This window comes from Echinococcus granulosus (assembly GCF_000524195.1).
Source record: "Echinococcus granulosus chromosome Unknown EG_S00086, whole genome shotgun sequence".
Taxonomy (NCBI): Eukaryota; Metazoa; Platyhelminthes; class Cestoda; order Cyclophyllidea; family Taeniidae; genus Echinococcus; species Echinococcus granulosus.
Window position 1 is genome coordinate 136,131 of NW_020170466.1, and position 26,168 is coordinate 162,298.

The 26,168-nt window shown below is 41.7% G+C and overlaps 1 protein-coding gene across 1 annotated transcript; it reads right to left on the reverse strand. All coding sequences in view use genetic code 11, as the record gives it.

Annotated features, from left to right (window-relative positions):
• EGR_07766 (hypothetical protein) lies at positions 1-26,168 on the reverse strand (the record flags this gene model as incomplete). The annotated part of the gene is made up of 19 exons (XM_024497015.1): positions 1-91; positions 160-278; positions 687-887; positions 5,772-5,849; positions 5,936-6,148; positions 6,850-6,947; positions 6,993-7,084; positions 7,134-7,280; positions 7,358-7,506; positions 12,055-12,197; positions 19,403-19,703; positions 19,978-20,247; positions 20,847-21,146; positions 23,564-23,749; positions 23,803-23,865; positions 23,901-24,084; positions 24,123-24,597; positions 24,680-24,722; positions 26,067-26,168. 19 exons carry the CDS (start codon positions 26,166-26,168, stop codon positions 1-3), a joined length of 3,255 nt encoding a protein of 1,084 aa, XP_024348569.1.

Here is a 26,168-nt window from a genome sequence, read left to right on the forward strand (position 1 = left end):
CTAAAAGTTGGCGCCCGTTGGATGCCGAGAGAGATGGGTTGTCATAAAGTGACTTTGTTGTGCTAGCAAAGTGGATAGGTGAAGGAAGAGGCTGCAGAGAACAAATCAAAGCAACTACCGCTCCTTGAAGTGCTTTGTTTTCAGTCTTTCCTTAAATACAAAAAATCCTCAGAAGGACTTGAGTAACCAAGGGCGACAACAAGGAGAAGACAGAGACCATACATTCCACGAAATTTCGCTTTACTTTTAGAAGTGTGGACGATGCGATTAAGAAACACCTAAAAATAAACGATGAAATCGCAGGCCCCGTGTCCAAGGGGACGACTGACTGTAACCTCAATCAACCAATTGGAGGGGAGGGTGGCTAAACTTTTTGACCTCGATACCTCCGCCACGTAATGCTATGTTAACCACGCACTAACATGTGTGTCGATGGATTTGTTCAGTGCAGGTGGGAAAAAAAGAGCAGACCTAGAATCAGGTTAAGGTAAACAAATAGCTGAAAGGGTTAAGCCCTGGATTATTAACAAGCGCTATTCGAATGAATTATCCGTTCATACTTTTATGCAATGGAAATGAGGAATAATAAACTGCTAGGTTTTCTCGAGGCACATTGATTTCCCAACTAAACTTTCACTTAGGTTTCATGAAGCAATACAAATATCCAAAGCAAGGCTGTAACTTACCTCCAAACCGAGTTTGTAGAAGGTGTAATTGGCGAGGCATTTTAGGAAGTTTACAAGCTTCTCGTTCATAGTGCTGAAGGTCATCTCAGGGAAGATAATGCCCGACTTAGGTCGCAAGCTGCCCGGCTTGCGGTAGTACTGCAGTTGGCGGTACTTGATCACATGCCAGAAGACACAAGCCACCAGGAGCAGTGCCAGCGGCTGCATAAGTAGAGAAAACAAGTGTGTTTTGGACTTATTAAAATAAGAACCTTAACTCTCTCTGCGTTACTGCCATATTTGGCCTCGCAGTACATCCGCTCCAAGCGGCAACGACATAAAGTCTAGAATTTTCCGAATGACCCTACAGGTCACGTATATGTGACACACCTAACTGGAAAACAAAGTAGGGCCAATCGTTGTCATTATAAAGATAGCAAAACCTATGAGATGTGAATAACTTTTGTGATTTCACATTACTATGCAAGGATCTTTACGGTCTTGGAGAGCTAGTCTTTGGGTTAAAAGGCTAGAATGACATTCGCTCCCACAAGTTACTCCAAACTTTCTTTACTGTTTTATTTTTGATTTACTTGACTCCAAATTTCAATAAACTCCAGCGTTTCACCGATTCAAATCTTCAGAACTTGGTAGTGCCCAGATTATTTTACCATAGTTTTAGTACGAATCTAGAATAAATATTTTCCAAAGTTGACAAATAGATTCCAGATTGATGTTAAACATTAGAAGTTTGCCTCAAACTTCTTCAAAAAGTGCATTTGGACGTATTGGGCAATGGCGGAGTATATCACGCGGAAAGCACCCATCGCTGCTTACTCTGCCACGAGTGATTAGTGGAGCGATAAGAGAGGCAACAAAGTGTCGAATTGAATGTAGGATTAATCGCAGCTCAACTGATGATCTCACTCAGAGACAGGCTGTTTTTACGTTAGGCACCAACAAAACTGCCGTTGAAACAGGTCAAAAAAGAGAAAGAATTGGGGCAACTGTGCCTCAAGTCTTTAAGAGTCAGTGAAAACAATCCAAACTACAGTGCCGCCTGTAAACTGAAACAGCGTCAAATTAAAGCATGGACAACACGGAGAGGTTATTTTATTAAGACACATGCCAACTCCTCCCAAATAGCTCCAAACTTAGTGCATATTTTTAAGGTAAGCTTCTTAGCCTCACTCTCATCTTGATTCCCTAAGACTAACGCTGCTACGACAGAGGCTACAAAATTCCGTGCCAATGAAGTACTCCATTGAAGCCTCTCAGAGCCTCAGAGACATCACATGTCTCAAAGCAGGCAGATGCGACAATTTTAATATATAGCAGTAAATAACAGAAATGATCTCACAGACACCCTTCACCTACAATGCAGTCGCAAATTTTCTGTGATAAAATGATCACTGATGAATAAAATTAGCAATAACAAGGGAGCCTGGAGTCCCAAACACAGCCCGATCGGTTAGTATCTTCTCTTCAATTTACCCCCTTCAAGTAATGAGGCACGAGGACTGACGGCGTGTGGGTAACTTTTTTCTTTCCATTTAAATGTCATTTTTGAGGCCATGGAAACGCATACATTTTTGAACGCGAGTCCATCCATCCACAATGATGTTCCTTTCATCTGGAAACGAATTTAAGATTTTCACTCAGTTACCGTTTCTATCGTCCCGTTATTTCACAGGTGTCTGGGCTCTTTTATATTTCATTGTCCAATGGCAGCAACAAAGTAAAGAGCATCACTTGAAGAACTGTCAGAGGACTACGGATCATAAATTTTCTCGGAGGAAGGTGATTTTCTCTTAGTTGATTCAATGGTCCTTAAAGATTGGTGTCGTCTGCTGTTGATGGATGTGGAGAAGACCCAGTTGTTTGGATCCCCTGACTTTTTCATCCAATTTAAAAATCACCAAACGTTCTCGACACGTTGATCACTAAATTTTAGCAGAATTTACTCCACATTCGCCTCAAATCACCCATCACACCCACCTCGTCCTATTTTAGTAAAAAAAAATTAAACATTCAATCCTCTTTAAGCGAAATTAGAAAAATTTTTTTTCTGGATTTCTTATATGCCAATCTTGATCTGCAATCGGAAATACGACTTAGGCGTTAATGCATGCATCGGAAAATGTCTTTCCTCTGCCAATAGCGTAGAGAAGATTTTGAATAAAATACCATACAGCCTTATTTGTTGTTTGCACCCTGGATGAAGAATCAAGGAATACCAATACAATTAAGGGGTATAAAGTGCAGAAAGTGACCTCAAGTGAGCAAGTGCGAAAGAGTTGCTTAGGGACATTGAGAAGTTCCCTACTCATTATAAGATCTCGTAAAACTCCAGATTGCAACGGTCGAATTTTGAGTACTTAATCAGGTCTACAGGACGTTCATCATTCGCGATTCACTTACCGCAGTAATTCAAACCGCTATTTGAGCAACACAAAGGAGATATTTTGAGGTCCACTTCACGCCAGTCTATAATCATGAAGTCTGCATCAAGTATTGGTGTGTATGCCCCCATTTGCCTCAAATATGATCTTGTCTAACCCAAGCCTCAAAAAGAGTACAAAGTAAACCACGCACACGGTAGGTAATGAACACATAGGTTTGGGCAGTAAGCGCACTGATGGAGTGGAAAAAATGGGATTACAAAAAGTCTTTACTAGATTTGCGATTTAATTGCTTTTCTTGTTTACCAACGGTGATAATGTAAACAGGGTCTCGAAAACTATGACAATGAACAGACAAAATCCAATTAATTTCAACGATTCATGGAGTTATGCACCAACTCGCACAAAAACGAGTTAAATTTTCTGCCATATTTTAGCCTTAGTGAGTTGAAATGTTACATTAAATCGGTGAACTTTTAAATGCCGTCGCCATTTCCACCACACCTTCAACTTTTAGGGTTGGGGGGAGGAATGAACTCTTTACTGACTTTAAAGGTCTTGGGAGCAATTATGGTGTTTAGTACACATTGCAGATTCTGGTACCAAAGTAACTTAAAAGAATTAGTGTGATTTTCGGTAATACAACCCTCCACAATCAATTGATGCAGCCTATCAACTCTTCAAATGGGTGATTGGTTATGTGCATGCATCATTAAGCACAGACAAGCGCCAATGTATCATCATTGTGGTGGTTCTCCTTGTCCTTCCTACTACTTTCACCCTGCTTTGAACCCACTCTTACACCGTTTAATGCATCCACTTCCACCTTGTCTATCCTGCCAACTGAACTTAACACACTTCCAAGGCCACAGAAGTTTTCCATAACACCTGTCACATGGCATTTGAAGAATGCTGGGATGTCAAGATCTTCCGCTAATGCGACGTGTGTAATACAAACATTTGCTTACGCCTACGTCATATGAAAAGGTACTGATGAAAGCCACTACACTATCGGTTTTACAATGTAAAAACTTTCAGAAATTATCAATCTCTCCTTCATTTTGCATGATAAAAACGTCCTATACACGTTAAAAGACTTGCTGACTGACTGTTTCATTGGCTTGCGATGAGAAATGGCTTCAAAATTCTACGATTTTCCCAAGTAATGTTGATGATTATTTCAAAATTACATAAGAAAAAGACAGATGAGAAACTTGAGATAGAAATGCAAGTAGGTAAGGCCACCTTTTTTGATTCTGGAGACAAAAAAACCGTTTTCGCTAGGCAAAATTCATAAGCTGGTGTCCTGGTAGAAAAGAAGGTAGTGATAGCAACTGCGATTATCTCAAGCAGTTGCTTTGCATTATTTAAAAAAATCTTAGTCTAAATTCAGCCCTTATTGTGTCTGCAAATTTATCCCATATTTTAAGTACACTAGGGGCGGTAAAAAGTAGCAGAGAATGAGAGAACATGTTCCCTGCCATGAAGATGCTGCCTGTGCATGACTTGAAACAAACACGTGTTCGCGGTTTGCCATCTCACAATACTCCCTTTTTGTTTCCCCTTTTTCTCCCCAACAAAATTCTATGATGGATAGGCTCACAAACTCGTGGAGGAATTGGCATATTTATTGCATAAAAATAATTACTTCCGGTGCCGTAAGAGAGTACATTTAACATATGCTTTGATAGGCTTCTTAGAAAAAAGCCATATAATGACTTACCTTTCCCAGTAGGAGCATTTTCATAGGATTTCGTGAGAACGAAAAGAACAACAAATACAATATCTTAACAAATCACTTCAAAAAAAATTGGTAAATAGACCGACTGAATTGGACTAATGGGAGCGGCTTCTGAATTCGCTCTCCCATCTGGACAGGAACCAGTTAACTTTTCTGCGTCATTAAGTAGGAAAAAACTGAACTCTTCACTACTCTGGAAACATACTTCAAAAACAAAGGATGTCACCTTTACCGTGTGGCAACGGGCGAACGATTGCAAAAAGTGTTGCACTGTGGAGAAAACGAAGCACTGCAGACAGCTCTAAACGGAAGCATCCATTCTGACTGCCTTGGACAGATATTGACTAGGTGACCTCCACTTCCACAGATCGCATGCTTTCCACAACAATAAAATAACAGTTACCAGATGCTATTCAATAAACCGTGGACGCAGAAGACAGATGGCTATGGTCATGAAACAGTACTTATTTTATTCACCATTAAAGGTGAGTGAACCCTCATTTTAGCAGATTCTGCACCCATTTCATGGCAATGAAATCGCTTCAGTTCGATAAAAATCAACAAGAAGTCTCCATTCTAGTTACATGGGTAATATGAGTACTACAGTACCAGCCAAAATGAGTGACTTTCTCCCTTTTAACAGCAATGAGGCCAAATCAACAGAACGCCAGAATGAACATGAGAGGTGTAGTAAGTTTAACAGCACAACCGATCAGATTAATCTACACCAAGTGGGAAAAATTGTACACCATCGTTGCAGTACTAAAATTGAAATAATCAGACGTTAACCAATAAAATAACCACAAAAGGAACAGATGATCAGAATAATTTGACTTTCATTCCCGAAATGGTCTGCACCTGAACTGTTCGTAAGGCCTTTCACGACCAGATGTTATGTGATGAACAAGCGCGACAGAGGAAAGAAAAAGCTAAAAAAAGGCAAAGATTATGAACCATACTGACCGTGATATACTTGGGAAAGTCTTCAACCACATCCAAGCCAATCCACTTGCCCGTTCCGTTAGGAAGTAGAGAAGTGATCTAGTGAAAAGAGGGACAAAAATGTAGATATAATCACTTCAAAGTTATGGGTCTGCTGAGTCGATAAATACTCTTCCACAACCTACACTGGACTTTGGTTGGGCTGGGTTATTCGGCGCCCCTGATGCGATCACGTTGGCATAATCGAGGTCGGAGACAATGTCTAACTGGAAGAGCATCTTCATAACAATTTGAAGGCCGGTGAAACAGAAAATGAAGGTGACGAGGAAGCCGTGAAGGTAAGGGAAGGGAAAGCACACCACCATGATAATCACTGGAATGATATTCGTGATTGTCACCTGCAAGACACGCAACAAACCACAGAATGCGTTACGCCGTCGACTTAAAAGTAATCGACAATGCCACAAAAAACTTATCCCTCTTGGCCTGGATATAGACAGCTTACTAAATGCGAAAAGTCCCGTCTTGATTCAAAAAAGGAGGATTGCGTGAAAACTCAAACTAAAAGGCGCCACGCAGCAGTCAATCAAACCACTGCCGGCAATCTAGACAGCTGGGCTATTCAGTCGCATCCATAAAGACACGATGGAAGACCTAGTGAATTGCATTAGTTCTCAAATCCAGTCTTACGAGAGACATTTCATCGTTCAAATGAGTATTGTCGACTGTAGTTGATCAACTAAATCTAAAAATAGCTAAATTGTTCCTTTCTTAACAAACACTCACCATTTCCCCTCCCATTTGGCGTCAGCTGTTGAAAATTTTAGCAAAAAAATCCCACACAAATACATCTGTCCCTGAAACGAAGAGCTTTATGACCACCCCATCCTACTCCCGTTCCCTCGTTCCTTTTCGCAGCAATTAATGCAAACGGAAAACCTAAGAAGTCCCTAATCGAAACGGTGTAAAAAACTGCAATAAAATGATCCTTATGACCAAAAACTCAATTATAAGTAAATCTGAAGGAAAAAAAAAATAAATTCACCTCTTTTATGACAGATAACATGACAAGAAGACAAACGACTTTGATCCAATGCACCTCTGCGAACCTCCACGCCACCGTACGGGAGGTGTTAATAAACCGACAAATTGATGAGGCAATGATATTGAAGACAGAGTGAAAGTCTTCCAAGAAATCTATATGGATAGGGTAGAGAGAAGAAGAAACCGACAGGTACCTACTTGACTGTGTCTCCAATGACTCAGTGTAGTTTTGATGTGAAGAGCTCGAAGCAGGTTGATTCACACGCAACCTCTCTTGTCCATTACGATCTCTGAAACAAGACAGATAGTTAGAGGTGCATTAAAAGGGAAAAAACTCACCGATATCTATCCAAAGAGGAGATTTCGAGAAAGGGTTTATGAAAGTAGTGCATCTGGAGGATAATGACCACCATGAATGCGACAGGCATCATGAGCCGATCGAAGAGTTCCGCACTATCAAATTGTTCCAAACCGATAGCTTTCAATCTACAGTTTGCAGACAGATACACAATTGCAGAAGTTGAAAAGACAAAGCAGTCTGATGAAAATAGGCTAGAACTCACAATTGAGGACTCAATCCGGTGCCATTTTGCCAGTAGTACGGAAAAAAGGTAAACTGATAGGTGTAGGTGCAGAGAAGTACAGCAATGGAGTAAATGATGTAAACCCACCAGAATGTGGGCATCTGCTTTCGCCAGAATCGGTAGCTCACCTTGGAGGAAAAAAGGCGAAAGTAGGGTGCAAAGAGTGCACATGAACCTCAACTAATTAAGCTTAGTTTTTTTTTAAAAAAATGCCTGCACTCGTAGAATCAACTGGGCAAGTTATGAGAGAGAGGGGAGGTTAGATGAAAACAATCACTAGCGCTGTGCGTACAAAGTTCAAAACTGGCGCACAGAAGGTGAACATGTACACAGAGGTAGACTACCCATCAAAAACAATGCAGATGATTGGAGCTTGCTAGCACCACTCAATCTCACTTCAACCCTCCGTTTCGTTTAGGCGATTGTCCTATCATGTCTTGATTAAATAAAAGAACCTCTTCCACGCACCCTCGAGACAAATAATGAGTATTTGGTAGGAGAATTACGCTTATTTCGATGAATAAGTGAAGTAAGGGAGTTCCCTTTGACCTTGGCAAATTTGATCGCCATTTTAGAAACGAAATTGACAACTGACCACCCGTTTTGTGCGTTAGAAAATAACTAACAACTAACGAGATCATCAGAGCCACCAAAATCGAAAACTTACACAACACAACACGTTAATAATGGTAACGGATAAGTGAGAATGCTAGATCTTTGAATTGCCCTCGTTTCTTCCTTCTGCTGAAGCAGAAATTGGACATTTTGTATTAGAACAACTACACTTAATTACACGTTTCCACTAACTAGAGAGGCACTATCCACCCTTTGCAGACTATGGGCTAATGTCGGAAGTTTCTAAGAGGCCCTGATTTGTGTCTTGTAAAACTATTAAGTGATTAAAAAATCTTGTGATTTTAGAACATAGCTTACAGCAAATGCCTATCGCAATCTGTCAACTCTTGTAAAAGGTGTACCATAGATACGCATCAGTCGGTACGGTAGTGTTTCTTTTTTTTCACCATCATCCCCCCCCCTCATTTTAACCACTCATTATTAATAAAGTGCTGGCTGAACCAACCCGACACGCGTGTTTCCACCTTGCCTGGTTTATTAAGCAACTTCATCGCAGTGCCAAGAATATTGAGGATTTTCGTGGGATCTGCTGTACGGCATTTGGGATGTACCGTCCAGAGATGTTCTAAAAATATGCCCTTGGTCAAGGAATTTGTACAACTACTGGTATGTTAATATCCCTTACTATGAGCAGTTGTTAATACTGTGCATCAACAAGGGATCGTTTTTTTGGCTCCTAGGGACAAGATAATGTAAAGAAGCGCAATTTGGGAAGTTAGGTCACCTTAGAAAAGGATGACAACCACATAAGTTCTCAGCTCTAGCATGAAAAGTATGAATCTGACAGAGGAAATAGGGAAACATGAGAACCCAAGAAGACACCACGACACCACGAATTAGGAAGAGCACCTATTCTCCACTGGGAACATTTCTTCCATGCCAAAGGTGGAAAAAGACATTGTCTACGATCCAACACTACCAGACACGTCGAAATCGTCCTCGTGCCATTTATGTCGAGCCAATGAAGGGATTAGTAATGAGAAGCGCACCTAGTTTATTCCACAAGGTAACACGATCAGTATGACAGTATAAGTTCCAGTCCCAGAGAATGCTGCCAAAAAAGCATTTAGCTGCTCCAGTAGGATCCCTTAACACCCCTTAGAGACCGTAATGTTCAGATGTGGATGGTCCACCAAGATCGCCTCATTTGAGCTTCTCTAGGCACCGTTTTGATGACATCCAACAAGGATATCCAAAAAACCAAGGACTTATCTATCTGTGTAATCATTGTAAATGCTTTGGTATGTCTGTATAATTTAAACGAATAGCTGTTTGAGATGTTATAATTGCCTAGGTATGACCACCTAATTGACTAACTATGCATACTGCCTTCAGCACATTAGGCCCTATAGTCACATTCCCCCTTGGTAGAACTCCATCAAGAGAAAGATCTCCACAAGCGAGTCTACAATCATATGGCCACTATGGATGATATAATTATGAACACAGAGATAAGATATCCATCGAATTTAGTAGAGAATTCATTAACTAACCTTATGCCATGTTTACGCAAAGGTGCGAACCCCCAATGCATTAAACATGCGTTCCATTCTCCTCGTGTTACCCGCTAACTACGTTCATTTAGACAGTGTTCTTAGGTATCAAAAAACCCTAATTTTAAAATCCAGGATCTTTTAGGCCTATATGTAACAACTTTCTCCCTTGAGTTTCACGACTTTTAGCTACCCTTTGTCTGCTATGCCAACTTTCTCAGGTCTAAATTAGTGTTGAGGATGTTGATCAATGCGGAAATGGTTGTCAATGTCAAATCGTGAGACCTTCTCAGGATAGGTCCTACGTATTTTAGCAAGACACAGGAACCACAAGTGCGCATCGAGAACTGGAATCTAACCGTAGCAATGACCTTGCGGTCGTCCCCACCGCCACACAAAAACAGCGAGGTACAGCGACAGCACGCAAAATAGACAAACAGCAGCTATGGCAGCCTTAGCCCGTAAGACCGTCTCGCAGGTATGAACGAATGCAACAGCGAATGGCGGCAGTTCGTCAATTGAAGATAAACACGACCACGGACACGAAGGGTCATGCTAATTAGGTGAGTGGATGTAAGGAGATGGTGAGATTAGCCATAACGTAGTGAAATAATAACTACCAGTAGGTATAAAATGTCCGATTAGCTCTTCACAAAATCTAACCTAACTTGAATCTAGCAAAAACGAACTAAGCTAACGTGGTAGGAGGAGGATAGAAAAGCTAATATGACAGTCAGTAGATGACCCAATCAGTGGCCAATAGGCCGAGACGTTGTTGAGGGGGATGGGTAATGCAAATGAGTAACAGGCACGTGAACAATGTTGTTCGCAAAAACAACGGTAGTACTGCCGCTGCTCAAACCACCAGCCATAGAAACTATCCATCATGCATTTCGGACTGTAAAAAACCCTTTTAATGATAGCTTAGACGTTCCATCGATAAAGGCTTAATTGTAGTCCAACCAAGATCATCTATGTATGACTTTGGGAGTTTGTTTTTAGTCAATTAACTCGAGAAGTACCTTAGCTGAATTGACGAGAGCCAATTGACCTTATCATTTAAATACGGTAATTTCTACCCTTCTTTCACCGTGTCGTCTTTGTAACCAATAACATCATTCAGTAAAAATCTTGGTTTGTTACTTCCTTTCCCTTCTTAAACGGGTTTTCTCATCACCCTCATCTTCCACTTCACCGGCCTCCGCGTCTTCATAAAGATGGCCTTCAAAGTGGATATTAGCTCCGACGTTGTCAATGCCAACATCGTCGCCTCCCGAGCGTCCCAAAATCTAGCTTAATCTAAGTTCAGCTTAAGTCGACGGAGAAGGCTTGTCGATAAGAGAAACCCATTGTCTTGAAAATTTTTTACCGATCTTCGTATAGCTCGCCTCCCTACTTCCCACAACTAACATGATTAGATACGCCTACCTTCTGGCCTTGTTTCGAATATCCAACTCCTCCATAGACTGATGCCTCGGCATAAGAGGAAACACAAAAGGTTCAAGTGGAGATCACTTTGCTATCCAGTTACATTGCATCTCTACTGCTAGCCAAAGCAATCGATGGGTCGCCGTTTGTCATGTAGTTGATGGCACCTCAAGACCACGCATACTACCCGATCATCTTGGCCTCTAATATTCATTTCATTGGTTTCCGTTTGGTCACTTCGATTTTTATCCTGCTAAAGTGGAGTGCATCCTGTCGTTTCGATCAAAGTGACTTAGAGACTAGAAGAAACATCATCACGGCCATCTATGCTTTCCGGCTACTCCAGTATTGCCTCCATGCCGAGAAAGGACAATCGCCATCGCCACATAATTTACTAACTCCGGCTAATATGATTAATTTCCGTGAAGAACACATTCAATCGGTCAAGTCGAGGCCAATAACCAGGTCTGCTGCCTTAAAAATCAACAACACCTCACTTCCGGGCATCGTGACCTGACACGTCTATTTCAACGGTCAGCGTCCGGTAGTAGCAAATTTTTTGTATGAAGATAACCCATGATTTGTTCGGTTAAAGACCGACTAACTGGTCTGTTGTCATAAGTAAGTCGGTATCGCGTCGATGTCAAAAGGAGCCTTATCGCTTTGTCTTATGCATTTCATGCTCATTTTAAGGAAAAATATTTAAGTGCCGTGGAAAGGGTGTGGCCTCTGTTTCAGGCGAGGAACAAATAGGTTGCTATGCAATAACTATTTTGCTATAGTGTAGAAGCAAGCCAAAGCAAGCCCTCCTCCATTTCACTGTTAATACAGAATTTTCTGGCAAGTCGCAAATGCACGCGGATTTTATGAAGAAATGTGGGGGGCAGAAATGACCTCAGTTTAAAAGTTGGTGATGAATTAAAGGAAGCAGCAAAATGACTTCCACAGTGTTACGACACCAACCGATTAAGCGTCTGTAATCTATCTGCATTCCGAACAAGGGAGGTAGGGCAATCAGAGAAAAGAAACAGGAGAGCTAAAATTAGAATCACTACATGAGACTTAACTGTGGCGAGACTCGACACGCAACACTTGCAGGTAAATCAATCGAGGACTAACCATGAATACGGTGAAGAAGTAGAGCAGAAGAACCATGTAGACCACGCGAAAGATGACGACAGGTCGACGCAGCGAGAAGAGGAGCATGGTGAGACAACAAAGTGCGATCCAGTAGCGCACACACAGGTTGTGCAGAAACGAGGCTAGAATGGAAAAATACGAAACGGGTTTTATCATAATACTCTGAAAAATAGCACAGGCGAAATGCTCATCCATCAGCGTACGATCTACTTTTAAACAATAGAGAGGTTTACAAAGCTCTGGATTGGGAGTTACGCCATGGAAACACTGCTTCATCAAGACTGCACAATATCTCGTACAACCCAAACGATCCACGATTACAGACACTCCCAGTGCTTGACACTCTAACTAGCTAGTTTGTCAAGGATTAAAAATGAGCACGATCTATGATGCAAGATACTGGCTCTGCTGACACAAGAAGTACACGACGATCGAGTTCCAAAGCGAGCTGCTACCATTGAAAAAGCGAATCTTATTATCTGGAAAAAAGTAAAAGATAATTCGGTTTTCAATCTAAAAACTGAAAAACCTTCAACATTTATCTGGTAATCGAAAAGTTGGTACGACTTATGAATATAAACTGCTGTCATAATTTATAAGGACTGGAAAGTGTGTATAATTGTTTATAAAATGCATGCATTACTAGGTGCAGACAGGCGTCATTCCGTCAAAACGAATAACCTTACTACGTTCTCTATCCCTTTTGAACCAGGATATAATGTTAAGTCTGTTGAACGAAATGGATGAATAGCATTTGAGCTCGTCTGTTTTACAAGCTGAAATTAACTTATTTCCAAAGGCGTGAAGCCCCGCAATATCAGTAGGGTACCACCCCGAAATGCCCTCAAAAATATGCTTCGGGTTACCGGTGTCAGAACTAACTCTCAGCAATGCGTAGCGTGAGTGATGAAAATTTATTTACACCCACATAAACTGACAAAACGCGGCGGTTGCATGTCGGGCATCAGCGATGAATAACACAAAACAGGCTTCAAAAATAATAAATTTTAGCCTCACTTCACGTCACAAAAACGCGATTTTCTTGCAAACCTTAAGCACAATTACAATGGAGATCTACCAGTCCAGCATAGTATAACTTAGTGGCGCACAGGAAAAAATGATCTTTTTCAGAATTAACCAAGACTAGCCAATCATTTGGAAGCAAGTCTTGAGTGTATAAGATAAAATAAGAACCCATACTTTGCACCGCAAAAGTGACCCACGAAAAGAATCCCATACTGTACTTTAGGATAAGAGGCAAAGAAATGGATTCCATCTCCCCCTAATTCTCCGCATTCCTTTGATAAAACGTCTTTAAGTGCTCCTTCTCATCTTCTCCTGGCAACATCCAATCATAATGGTTTCGTGGAAAAGTAACAGCTCCGAAGATAACGTGAGCTAAGAACGCAGGTTAGAAGGACCAGGTTGTTTTGATTTTGCAGGTCCGTACCGCTGGGAAAATGTAGTAGAATTTAATGTTGAGTAGCCGGTTAACTTATGTAAGAATAATGAAAGGTAAAGAAAAACTGGACCCAAAAGTGCTTGTAAAACAGCTTACCACCTCCCAAATGAATTGATCTAGGGTGATTTGTCAGCAGAAAACTATGACGGGTGAACCACATGGTAATTTACGAGAAGCATCACTATGGATACAACATGGATTTAGGATATCTTTACTCCTGCTCCGTGAATGTTTTGTTAAGAGCTGCAAGTCTTCCAACGTTCTGCACTTTGCACTACCTTTAAAATTAACTCAGGCGCTGTCCACAATATTTTGCCAGAGGAAAAGCTACAAAAAATATTCTTTTTTAATTTTTTTCGGATCTGTTCCAATCGATGGTCAAAGTCCGACTCATTTCCCAATTCAATGCAACCCAGACATGGATAAAAAGCACTTAGCTCAAAATTGTGTAAATGCCTCAAGGCGAAAATCCACAAACTGCTGTTCAACAAATGGGGCGCAGTTGAATACCTACTTCAGCCTCCAGCATGGTGGCGGGCAAAGAAGAGCTTATTTCATCTCCAAGCCTAAACATTCCTTTGACGGTAAGACGTTTGGTAGCAAGGCGTTAAAAACACATCTAAAAGTGCCCTTCCATCAATGAGGTCACCCAGTTGAGAGTCAGTGGGAAGAAAACTTTTAATAACACAAAAGATGGAAATAATGCAAAAATGATCAAACGGTAACAAGAAGGAATTGATTACTCCTGCCTAAGATCATTTTCTCTGCAAATCTCCTCGTAAAATCTCTTTCAGAAATCGTGCGTTGGAAGTTCTCCTCATTTTAATTTGATCAACAAGGAGGTCGTTCGATGGACATAAAAACGGTTGTTAAACCAAGGGAATTTGCTATTAGAAAAAGATTAAGAAATGAAGCAGACTTGCATTCACGAAAGTAAACAAGCAATGATAGGTAAATTCCAGCAACACAAAAAATGAGTCAAAAAGACACCCAACTAAGATATGCAGAGTGGGGCAAAAAATTAGGTGATGTTTACCACACCATTTTGACCCTGAAGTGCAGCTACTGTTGGGTGATTATTAGTTTACCTCCCCTTAAATGGCGTTAGCAAACCCACATTAGTAGAAAATGCAAAGCAGTTTCCAGAGTCGATCGAGATTGTTAGCAAACCCTAGATCGACAATGGCAGTGGATAAGCAAAAGTTTGAAGAACTCACCATTATCAATTAAGCGCCCTGGATACCATAATTTGAACGAATTTGCCTACTTCCTTTGGCACGTCACTGAGAGAACAAACCAATAAGCAAGGGGCCTATTTTGAACAACACGGAGACCCATATAAAGTCGTGCTAGATGATGCATCGAGATCAAGATTGGATAATGGAATAGGGATGACCTCGAAGCTCAAGCAAGTGTACCAAAAGTGAATGGCGATTATTAATTTGGTAATTACCTTTAAGCGGAGATAGAGAATCGCACAACTAGCAAGAGGTATCATCAAAATATCCACCCAGATAAGTCGAAAATACACACTGACAACGATGGGAGGATTTTGGACAGGTGGCATTAATCGGAAAAAAGGCAAAATAAACTAATCTGCGATGACTAATCGAATGAATTAATCATCGCGCAGATCTGTAGACACGCTTTTTTGTAATAAAATTCTTCGGGCTTTTTCTGCTGTTCCAGCAATAACGCAGCCAAATAACTCCGGAAGTTTAGTAAAATTCGGTTATTTTTTCCGTCACTATAAGCTGGCCGAGTAAGCGAATTGCCTAGAGCACTTTATTTCATCTGTAAACCCTTTTCTGTGAGACTTAATGGAATTTACACATAAAGTTTGCAATACAAGCCTCCTAATCTCCATACCCGTCTCACTCTCGTTTTCTAACGTCTAGTCCATTTTCCGCGTGTAGACATACGATTGCGTAGTGGCAGGCAAAGGTGGTAATTACTGCCTCCAGCCTGGTAGTGGGTATTATCGGAGGAATATGAGGAGTGAGGGAGAAGGCGAATGAATCCATGCCCCTCTTTCATCCTAGTGTACCATGTGATGTATTATGGGTAATTGTGAGCACAATAGGCTGCCTGTTGTGTTGGAAGAGTAACACTTCTTCCAACGTATATGCCAATTATGACAACTTCTCAAAACGAAGTTATTATGGTACACCTTGTATCAAGTTGAATCGCATGGAGAACCAGGTAGGTGGATCTTGGACGTATTTGATTGATTTTCAGAAAGTGAAGGATTCTTGGTGAACGGTTGCGTCCGCAATGTACCACCGCCACACAGTAAGCACATTCTTCTGGGCATTAAGTGGTGCCTGTGTGAGAAACGCGAAAAGGGTGGTGCGTGGATCGTTTAAGTTAACCTATGCACGATATCTATCCATTCTCTTAGCGAATGCCTCACCACTAGCATATAACATTAATACAAGTCACAAATGATGCACGTCCATTTCCTTGTGATTACAAGGAATGGAGGATCTTCCTCAATGTTTTTTACCTACCTTCGGATGATTCATCAACAGGATCAAGTTGTATGTCGGAATCATTTTTTGGGTTGTGCATGCTGCCTACGCATCACCGCCAAGTGCTAGTCAAAGTTTACGTGCATGTTATGCAAATTCGGAACTGTCTCCATAGATTGGCGCTTGTCCGTGCTTCATAATGCATGTGTACGAAAAAATGCCTACATGCTAGTTACACCAAAAAAACTGTGAAAAATATCACGACCATTCGCTACTTACAACGTCTCAAAGCTGTCAAAACTGTTTTTAACAATGAAATCAAAATTTCGGCTTTTACCAACTATTTCGGAACCATTTACGCGTTTACCTGCTGGATTTAACGACTAGTGGGAAAAACTTCAGGTAAAAAAAGACTGCATACCCAAGCATCCGGGATAGACAGGTCAACCGGGAGTAATTTCCACAAAAGCCAGGAGAGTGACGTTTCAGTCTAATTTCATGTCACTTGATACGGAAGCTCCCAAGCCTGAAGAGGCACCGTTTTGACCATCTTAAATCCCGACCACAAAGCATTCTAAAACTACATTTCACTTCATCCCTTCTAAGAACTGTATCAAAAAGTTGTTTAAAGTGGATTTAATCCTATATTTCAAAAAAAAAATGAACAACTTTTCTAACCATGCCACCTCTAGCACTCTGTCGCCTAATTTTACCGATTAGAACTCGTAGGAATTCCTTTTCTGACATAGGAGGAGTCCTTAACAGGCCTGCAAATAATGATTGAGGATCCCATTGATGCCTGCAGCTGCATGAAAGTTAATATCAAGTTTACATAGTACATGCTCTCCTCCAGTCGAATGCCGGATCTCCAGGATGGATCAAATGTAAACAAGAGCAGTCACGAATCCCAAACAAAAGTGCAGATGCGGATGCCTTTGCAAAAAAACAAATGTACTTTGCTGTGTAGGCTTTTAATGTACGCATATAATCAAATGCTACAGTTCGGTTGTAGCGTCCACATCACTCCTATTCGCCATAAGTCGAGAATAGGATCCAGCTATTATAAAGGGATTTCGTATTGCCTGTATACAGCAAACTATTGTTCACTTGTGCTAATTTAACTGGCAAACTTCAGCTCTACGCTATTCGCTGCGGGGCTTTGGAACCCTCCCTTCCTTCCCAGTGTTTACGATGTCTTTAAGCAAAACCAGAGCATCTGTGAAGCACCCGTTTACTTTTCACGAAGATTTTAAGGTCCTACAACTTCCGTAATGGCATCTAGTTCAACATCCAAGTATGTAAACTCTCCAGTCTTCGTGAGATCTGCCACCACTTTCATGTCTTTCATGCTAATAGGTCAGATTACGTCTTTAGATATGACTCGGCGCTACACAGACACACTACACACGAGAAAAACAGAATTCTATTGCCTGGAGACGAAATTTATGGTAAGCAACACAAATGACAGGGTGAAGAATACCACCAACCACAAACAGAAGCCCTTCCGATTAGGGCATCAAAAACTGGTAATCTGCATATGAAATTTAAAAAATACTAGATCAACGGATTTAACACAGAAGAAAATAAGAAAACAAGGGAGTAGACTCTATTCCCAGCATTTCTTGTAAAAATTAGAGCATCACAAGAAAAGACAGAAGAGAACGGGGGAAGAAAGTAGACATTGTAGAACCCATTACCTTTTAAGTACATACTTCTCTGAGACAAATCTCAATGAGTAAAATGGGAAGTGGAAAATTCAACACTTCTCAGAACTTTTTAATCAAATCTTTGTCACATGGATGCAAAGAAGTGACAACCAAAATTTAGATGGATTATTCACCCCGAGATTCGAGCAGCACTAAATAAGATAGGTAGGCGTTAATCGCTACGGTACTCATTTGTGCTTCCTATCAATCTTCTTCCAAGTCAAAGTCCCAAAATGCCGACTGAATGCGTCTTATGAATATTATTCCAGCTTGTCTGTTCTCAGAATCGAAATCTGCATAAGGGTCACGCAAATTTTGCTTGAGTAGCACTTGGCGGTGATGTGTAGGCAGCATGCACAACCCAACAAATGATTCCGACATACAACTTGATCCTGTTGATGAATCATCCGAAGGTAGGTGAAAAACATTGAGGAAGATCCTCCATTCCTTGTAATCACAAGGAAATGGACGTACGTCATTGGGCCTAACGTTTGAGAAATGGATGGATATATATCGCGCATAGGTTAACCCAAACGATCCACCCACCACCCTTTTCGCGTTTCCCAAACAGGCACCACTTAATATCCAGAAGAATGTGCTTACTTCGTGGCGATAGTACACTGCAGATGCAACCGTTCACCAAGAACCCTTCACTTGCTGAAGATCAAACAAATGAACCTTTCATCTACTTGTGCATTATTCGGTTCGCTAGACGATGCAACTTAATACAAGGCGTTGAAGAGTGACGTTGTCGCGAGAAGCAGCCGTAACTGGCAAATTCACTGAAAAAAAGCGCTACCGTCCCAGGACAACGGAGGATCTATTGACTTTAAAGTGGCTCATGACAAATTCAAGTGGTACTTCGAGATGAAAGAAATGCACTGGCTTATTCCGTCCATCCCCCATAATCCTCCGACAATAACAACGACCAAATTGTAAGTGATGAATAAGACCTCTTCTCGCTACTACACAACCACATGATTACACGCGCAACATGAAGCGGGCGGTCAAAAACGGTGAAAGAGATATGAAGGATGTGAAACTTGCGTTATTTTGCTTCTTTGGGGAAGGATGGCCGGGTTTTTCATGATTTCCGGCAACTTTTAATTCCTTACTTGAAGTAGAAGAATGGGAAATGAAAATCTGCTGTTTTCAAGAGATTACTAATGAAACATTTAAGAGAACATTTTTCCTTGAGTTAAGAAAGGAAGTGAAGCGTATTTACTTTCGGGTGGAAACGTGACAGAAGGCAAAAAACCGAGTGAACAAATTCAAAATTTTTACCACATTGGGTGTTTGCATGAGAGCTATTCAAAAATAGTGTTTCCAAACCGAAAAATAGGAAGAACTGGAAAGCGTCCTACGAATCAAATAATTCATTATTTATTGGATCAGGCCAATGAATGGCTACTTTCTCCCGATTAAGAACACTGACGAAAAAACGAAATAACAGGTAGAAACAACTTGCAAAGTTAGGCAAAACTGTCTCAACTGCCTGTACTTTTTTCAAGGAGAGAAAAGAATGGGGAAGTAAATAAGAATAAAGTTCTATTTTATTATGAAAATCCACTCCAAGATTAAATCTCATGAAAGAGAGAAAAGAAAGGCTTCAGTTTCCATAATCCTGGATGTTTTTTCACCAAGTGCATAGTGGATGCAGAAAAAAGATGAGAGGTTAAAAGACTCACTAAACTTGCGATATTGCAAATTGTCCACCACCGCAATGCCCTCATACTGACTGGAAGTGGCAGCGGCGACAGCAGCAGCCGTAGCACCATCTAGCCCTCCCCCTCCACCTCCTCCTTCCCTCCACTCTTCATCCCTTTCTACACCAGTAGCCCCGCCAACTGCTGTAGCAGTGGTTGCAGCGCTGGTATTGGTGGTGTGGACCACCGAACGCGTAGAGTTGTGGGACGAAAATGAAAGGGACGACGACCGCTCCAACACAAAGAGGCGCAGGTTCAGCCAGAAGAAGACAAGAAACGTCAACTGTACAGTAGTAAAAGGAAATAAATAGCGTAAGAGGGCAAACAGTACCACCTGAAAGTGAGTTATAGTCTTCGAACACGTCTGCATATCCCACAATCTAGGCTTCCTCTAGCCACGAGTAAGATCCGTGCATAAACCGATGACTACCGGATTGTAAAAATTTCCCTTAAACTGATGCCACCTCTGAGTGCCCTACGGTACACCTAATTATAGCACCCAAAAATTGGCTAGACAGACATCGGATTGTCTAGACAAAGAATGGTCAAAGGCTCACTTGAAGAGACAGAGGCCACACAGGAACAGGCCAGCGATGCAGTCCTATCTCGGTAAGATTCAGGTTCTTATCTGGCAGGTAAGTTGGCAGTTCGACCTCCGTAAGATCGAAGCAGTAGATATACTGCAGTAAAATTATGCACATGCCGTAGGCGACAATCAGAGGGCTGCAGTAGAGGCAGGCCAGTCGTGAATTCGGTAAAATCCACAAAATGCACGCGGAGAGAAGGAGGATGAAGGACAACCAACTGCGTAAGACTACGCTCCAGGCCTAGACGACAAGGAGAAGCCGGTCTTATAAACTATTAAGTTTTATGTAAAGGCGTAACGCTATGCAACCGAGACTTTTAGCTAGACAAAAAATGAATGTTAACAGGGCTGATACGACGCACGCCGGCAAGTGGCACGAATGTACTAATGACATTTCTTCTCAACGAAGGGCTATAACATGCATATCTACGGCCATATAGTAGGGAATTTGAATAGGACAAATAGTTCAAAACCCCAGGTTATGTCTTTCAATGACGTTCCCAGCCTAAGGGATTTCCAGTCCACAGCCTCAGTAGTAAGCGCTTTAAGCATAAAGAGGATATAAGGTCTGACCCTGGATAACTGACGCATAACTTGGCACAAAGTTGCACAAGAGACAAGCTTTCTTGTGGGAGCGGTGAATGCTGCGATTACTGCATGAAGGCAGCAGCAGAAAAACCGAAAAAATAAAAGAAATTTCAGTCTCCTTAGAACTGCTTTGTGTTTTACTTGAAGCCCTCGGTTACACTTGGGCAACCCTCGTATAATAGGTTAAAGTGAAGGGTTTGAAACCTACTTTTAGGACCAATCAAAGCCAGAGCAAAAAGTGCTGAGACTTACCATCATGGCAATAAAGGTGAGAATATAGCTGTTACGAATAGCTGAGTTGAGGAAGCTGAGGAGAAGTGGACGCTGAGTGAGGGGTGAGAAAAAGTTGGCATTTTCGTCGAGAGTAACATCACCGCCGACATGACGAAAGCGAGCGGCTATCATAAAGGGGAAGACATCATAGACAGGTTGAGAGCGGTCGGTGGGTCCTCCTGGTCTTAAGAAACGCCCTCCGCCGCCGCCTTCAATCGCGCTTACTGTTAGGGATCGTGAGATTTGCTTTATTTCTGGTTCATCTGCTTGTACGAGAGCCTAGAAGAGAAATGGGTGACAACGCGACCAATTTTTTGAAATAAAAGGCCAAAGATTTGTGCTCTGTCGCCATTATCGATAAAAATGACAGCATAAATGCCTACTCTTTCAAGTGATCAAAAGCTAGCAGGAAATTGAATGTAAGTTGATTTTCAGCTCTGCAGCCGGGTTGCATACCACATAGAAACGTTATAAAAAAGATGTCTGCTGTTCATAGCTGAGTCAGGGAAGTTCTTCAACAGCGGATTAAGTTCGGCAACCACTCCAATCTCGACTTCAGTAGAATAGAGTCCACTAATGACCCACTTCCGATATTGGTTTATGAACAGAGTGACACTACCTCCGTTTCTTATGGTTAGAGGTAACCCAGTTAGGCCATTGGGCAGAAATGACAGGAAGATGTGTGTCGACCATATTTTAACTGAACTACCATTTGCTTCCAGATCAGAGTTTCAACTGAAATCTGACTGACATGATAAATGAGCTCACTACGGAACATACATTAGCCTTCAGCACTACAAAGCGAATAACCCTTTAACGGGCGATTCGAGAAAAGGGTGTTCCGGTGGAATCTACCTTGATTTATGAGACTGCCAGATATCATTGAAATCGTATATCTTCTCGCCTTGATTAGAAATTCCCACACGGTCATCACGCCATTTCCATGACCTGTATGAAAACACTCGACTGCCCTGTGAGAAGTGGCCACGAAAAGCGATGAAAACAGCACCATTCTCACGATTCGGTTACCATGCTGGTGGCAGAGAGTCATATTCACGTCACATTTCAGCCTACCGCTAAAGGATTGCAGGCCAAAAACAACTGATAGTTAGACAGTTCAAGGACACTAATCTCAGCTACTTTGAAAAAAATGACACAGAAACGGACTAACAAAAAGGCATGTACTGACATCAGTTGCTGTAACATTTAGGGACTTATAAAAGGCAAGCGATGGGCATCAGTCCATCATCGTTACGGTGGTCCTCCTTGTCCTTGGCCAACTTTTAAACTTTCAATGTAATGCTGACTGAACGAACTTAATGCATGCAGTTCCACCTTGTCTACCCCACCAAACAAACTTAACTCACTTCAAAGGCCAAAAAAATTTCCATTAAAAACTGTCGCATAGCATTCGGAGGAAGTTAGGATATCAAGATCATCCGCTAATTTGTCAAGTGAGCAATGAATTAATTTGTTTATACCTACATTAACTAAAAATGTCGCGGTAAAAACTGCTAAGTGAACCTACTTGATAGATGCAACTCAAGCTCATCTGCTCTGCGAAATGTATCTCACTCAGTTCCTGAGCTGTAAGAACTGCACGTAAACTTTTTTGGTTTTTTCGTGAAAGGAGGGCGCACCACCCAGAAGTGCATTTAACTGAAAAATTTAATCCTGCTGATGAATTATCCAGAGGTGAGTGAATCTCGTTGAGACAAATCCTCTATTCTTTATAAACATGAGGAAATGGAGGGGCAATGGTGGGACTAACGCATGAAGAACTCGCACTGATGTTTCGTACGTTTGCCAAGCGAACAACCACATCATCCAGCGGTTATTCTCAAATGATTCACTCCCCATCCTCTCCGCACTTTCAAAGCACGCACCACGCTTACTTTGTATCGGTGGTACCCTACGAGCGCAACTTTTTACCAGAAATTGTTCACTTGAAGACCAAACAACTACGCATGCTATCTACGTACTCGATACTCGATGATTCACATAAGAAATAGTCAGCACTGGCGAAACAGTCAACAGGAAGAAAGACTCCACATCTCGCACCGCGCCTCATCTTCAACTTGGAGTGGTAACCACCATCCTTTCTTGACATCAAGCAACTACGGTGTCCGGTAAGAAGTAGTGAAAAGTTGGGAAATAACAGCGGGATGGAAACGGAGGTCATTAAAGCTAAGAATTATGCTTTCAGAGACACAGCCCATGAGCAAAGAAATTCGAAGGCTTGAGTCTCACAGAAAACAAAATTTCATAAACCCTTTACATTTATTTATTGTTATATAAACTCGCACGGATGCTTGCCTATTGTATGTGCCAAAGAGTCAGCGCTTTGCAGGGGCATAAACAAATTATAAAAAGGTCTAATAGCCAAGGCGCTGACACCGTTTCCTTGGTAAAAAGGCGGTTTAATTTCACAGTTTTAATCATGCCCAAATCATAATGCTACAGAAAAGTTTCGTCAACGAAAAGCATTTAAAACTCTGACCAGTTGCAAACGTCGAGCAAATCGGAGTCATCATCATGGCCCACATTAAGACAATCTCGAGCACAGACTCAGGTAAGAGATCTAGCGGCACACAGGATATCAATAAAGTTAAATCGGTACCACCCTAAGCCTTACTGTAAGTCATAGTCCAAGATCAGAAGAAATTTGAGCATAAACTGATACCAACTAGACTTACAACAGTCTCTGTCGTAGGCAGGTCATCCAGATCAATGAACGTCTGATCGACATTGGATTGATCAATCTGTGACAGCGGACCCGCCACTGCATCTGGGCCAGAGTTCTGATTGGTGTTCAATAGCAGCGGCTCATTCAAACTTGTCGATGGGTCCTGATGATTCAAATCATCTGCTGGCTGCTGACGCTACAAAAGAGGCAAATCGGTAAAGTATAAAACCACATTCTTTCCCACCTTACCTGTCGCTGCAGTAAAGAATGTCGATGCGTTGCGTTGGTAAGGTTTGAGTTACGCAAGAAAATCTACAAGTTGGGGGGGAGCACAAAACCAGACTTACCCATTTGGTCATGCTGCCATGCAAATTAGTGTCGTTATTGGTTATAATCTCAACCGCAGCCGCCAAATACACAAATAGTGTTGCAATAGGTGCGAAGAAAACAAAGAGGGGTTTGTCAGAGGGAAATATCACCTCTCCCGGTCGCGTGCAATCCACACGAAGCAGGTAATTAAGCCCCAGCAATCTAAATACCAACATTAGAGACGGAAGAAGCATACGCACCTGGCGATGAAAGATCCGTCTTTGAGAACACTTTGTGCGTACTCAAACTGATAGAGGTAGAAGAGACAGAGATGAAGAGCACTGTAGATGAGGAGGACAATGCGGGTCCAGGCGAGTTTGCGATTATAGACAGTCTTACAAGAGGACCAGTAGGTGCAGGTGACATAAAAGCTGAGCAGATAGAAGGCAGAAAGGAGGGAGGGGACGATAACACCTGCAGCAGCCGCTAAAACCACTGTGAGGAGGTTGAGCATCCAGATGTTTGAGAATGACGCAGTGGGGACAGGTCGCTTTACAGGAATCCTAGGAACCTCCGTAGAGCGCAGAAAACCGATGGATGTTTCTCCTGTCTCGGTGTTTTCGGGATTCGAGTGTGTGGCTTCCTCGTCAGAGTAATGATTAAGGGCAGAGTGATGTATTCTTCTCCGTGAAAGGTAGACGAGAGCAACAATTGAAATGAGCAGGACCATGGGGTCTGGGAAAACCAACCGCATTGCACGGTAGATTTCCATATTGAGTCTAAAGTGAGTCTAGTGTTAGAAAATACCTTAACTCACTTTTGAACCCCGACAGCCGAAGCAATGCTATATTCAGAAGAGCCTGTGCAGAAATGGAGACGATTAAAACAGGTCCAACTTACAATTTGAAAGAGGTTCGTCGAGAGACGGTTTGATGGATAGGATTAAATAGAGTAGAGGGTGGGAAAAAGTAAATAGAATACTTGTCGTAGCCAGAACGATTAAGTATGCTTTTAGAGAAGCTGAAGGAAATTAAGAGGAGCAAATGTAAGCAAACCCCTGCTACTCTCATCCCGTGGTCGTCGTATGAAAGGTGAGCCCAAAAATAGTAGGAAATAAATAAAGGAAAATAGGTTGTAACGGATTGTCGATGCTGGGAAATAAATAGATTTAAGGAAGATATTACCAAAGAACAACCCCAAAGGAATAATGAAGTGCAGCAAGACGACTTCGTAAGACAACTTTGCCATTTTGTTAAATTCAAGACACCTTCATTGGATTTAGTGGCATAAACCACCCACAAAACTCGACAAGGTCCCGACAGGCTTTAGCCAATAGAAACCTAAAGACACTTTTAAATTATTGGGTACTAAAATAGATTTGCATTAACTTACAAAAATATTCTTGCTTCAAATCTGATAGTGATTTAGTAAGAGAAGACTTTTTAATTGCATACGGTCAGAAAATATTGGGGATGCAGGACATTAAGTCAAATTAGTTGCTTTAGGCCAGCCTCATTAATAAATAAATCAATGTTGGATTCCTTATCGTAACAGCCTCACAGTTATTATAGTTGTCAAAAGTAACGCCTAATTTTTGAGGTCCCACATCTCTAAAATTTCTTTTGCAAACTGATTTTGGAAAATTATGTTTGAAAATGAAGCTAATAATGAAATTAATTTAGCCTTTCACGTCCTCTGTGAATGTGGATTAGACAAAATTCCTCTGGAAGAACATGGAACTTGCTAACAGGTAGGAGGGTTGGAAGACTACCGAGGTGTCCCAAAGGCTACCCCGCCCATTTTAATTGCAAGGGCGGGTCCCGCGAAACTAAAACGAAGTGCATGACGGTGGTGTAGTTTTTACAGCTACGCTCAAGCGAACACCTATTAAACAACCCCTTTGGCTTTTCGAGCACCGTCGCCGGTGCTCCGCTTATGGATATTACCAAAATTTTTTCCAATGGCCTTTTTTTTTATTAGTATGTGAGCGTCTTTGCGTTTAACCGGAGGCGCATGCAGCGTCCCGAGACTCCCCTGCAAACAAAAGTAGGTATAACACTCGGGCTGAATACATATGTATTCGGCATGCAGAAGACACTAGGGCTACCGGCATGGTCAAAAGGCCAGCCCACCCATCGCGGTACAATGGCCAAGTCAAAGGTGGCTCCTCACCAAAACCGAGAGATAAACAACCATCAAATCACGGCATCCTTGTTCGGACGCATTATGCTGTGACGTGCTGTGATTGGTCGCCTACGCGATCGTGCAATGTCGACTCGGTAGTTTGATGGCGGGGTGGCTGCCAT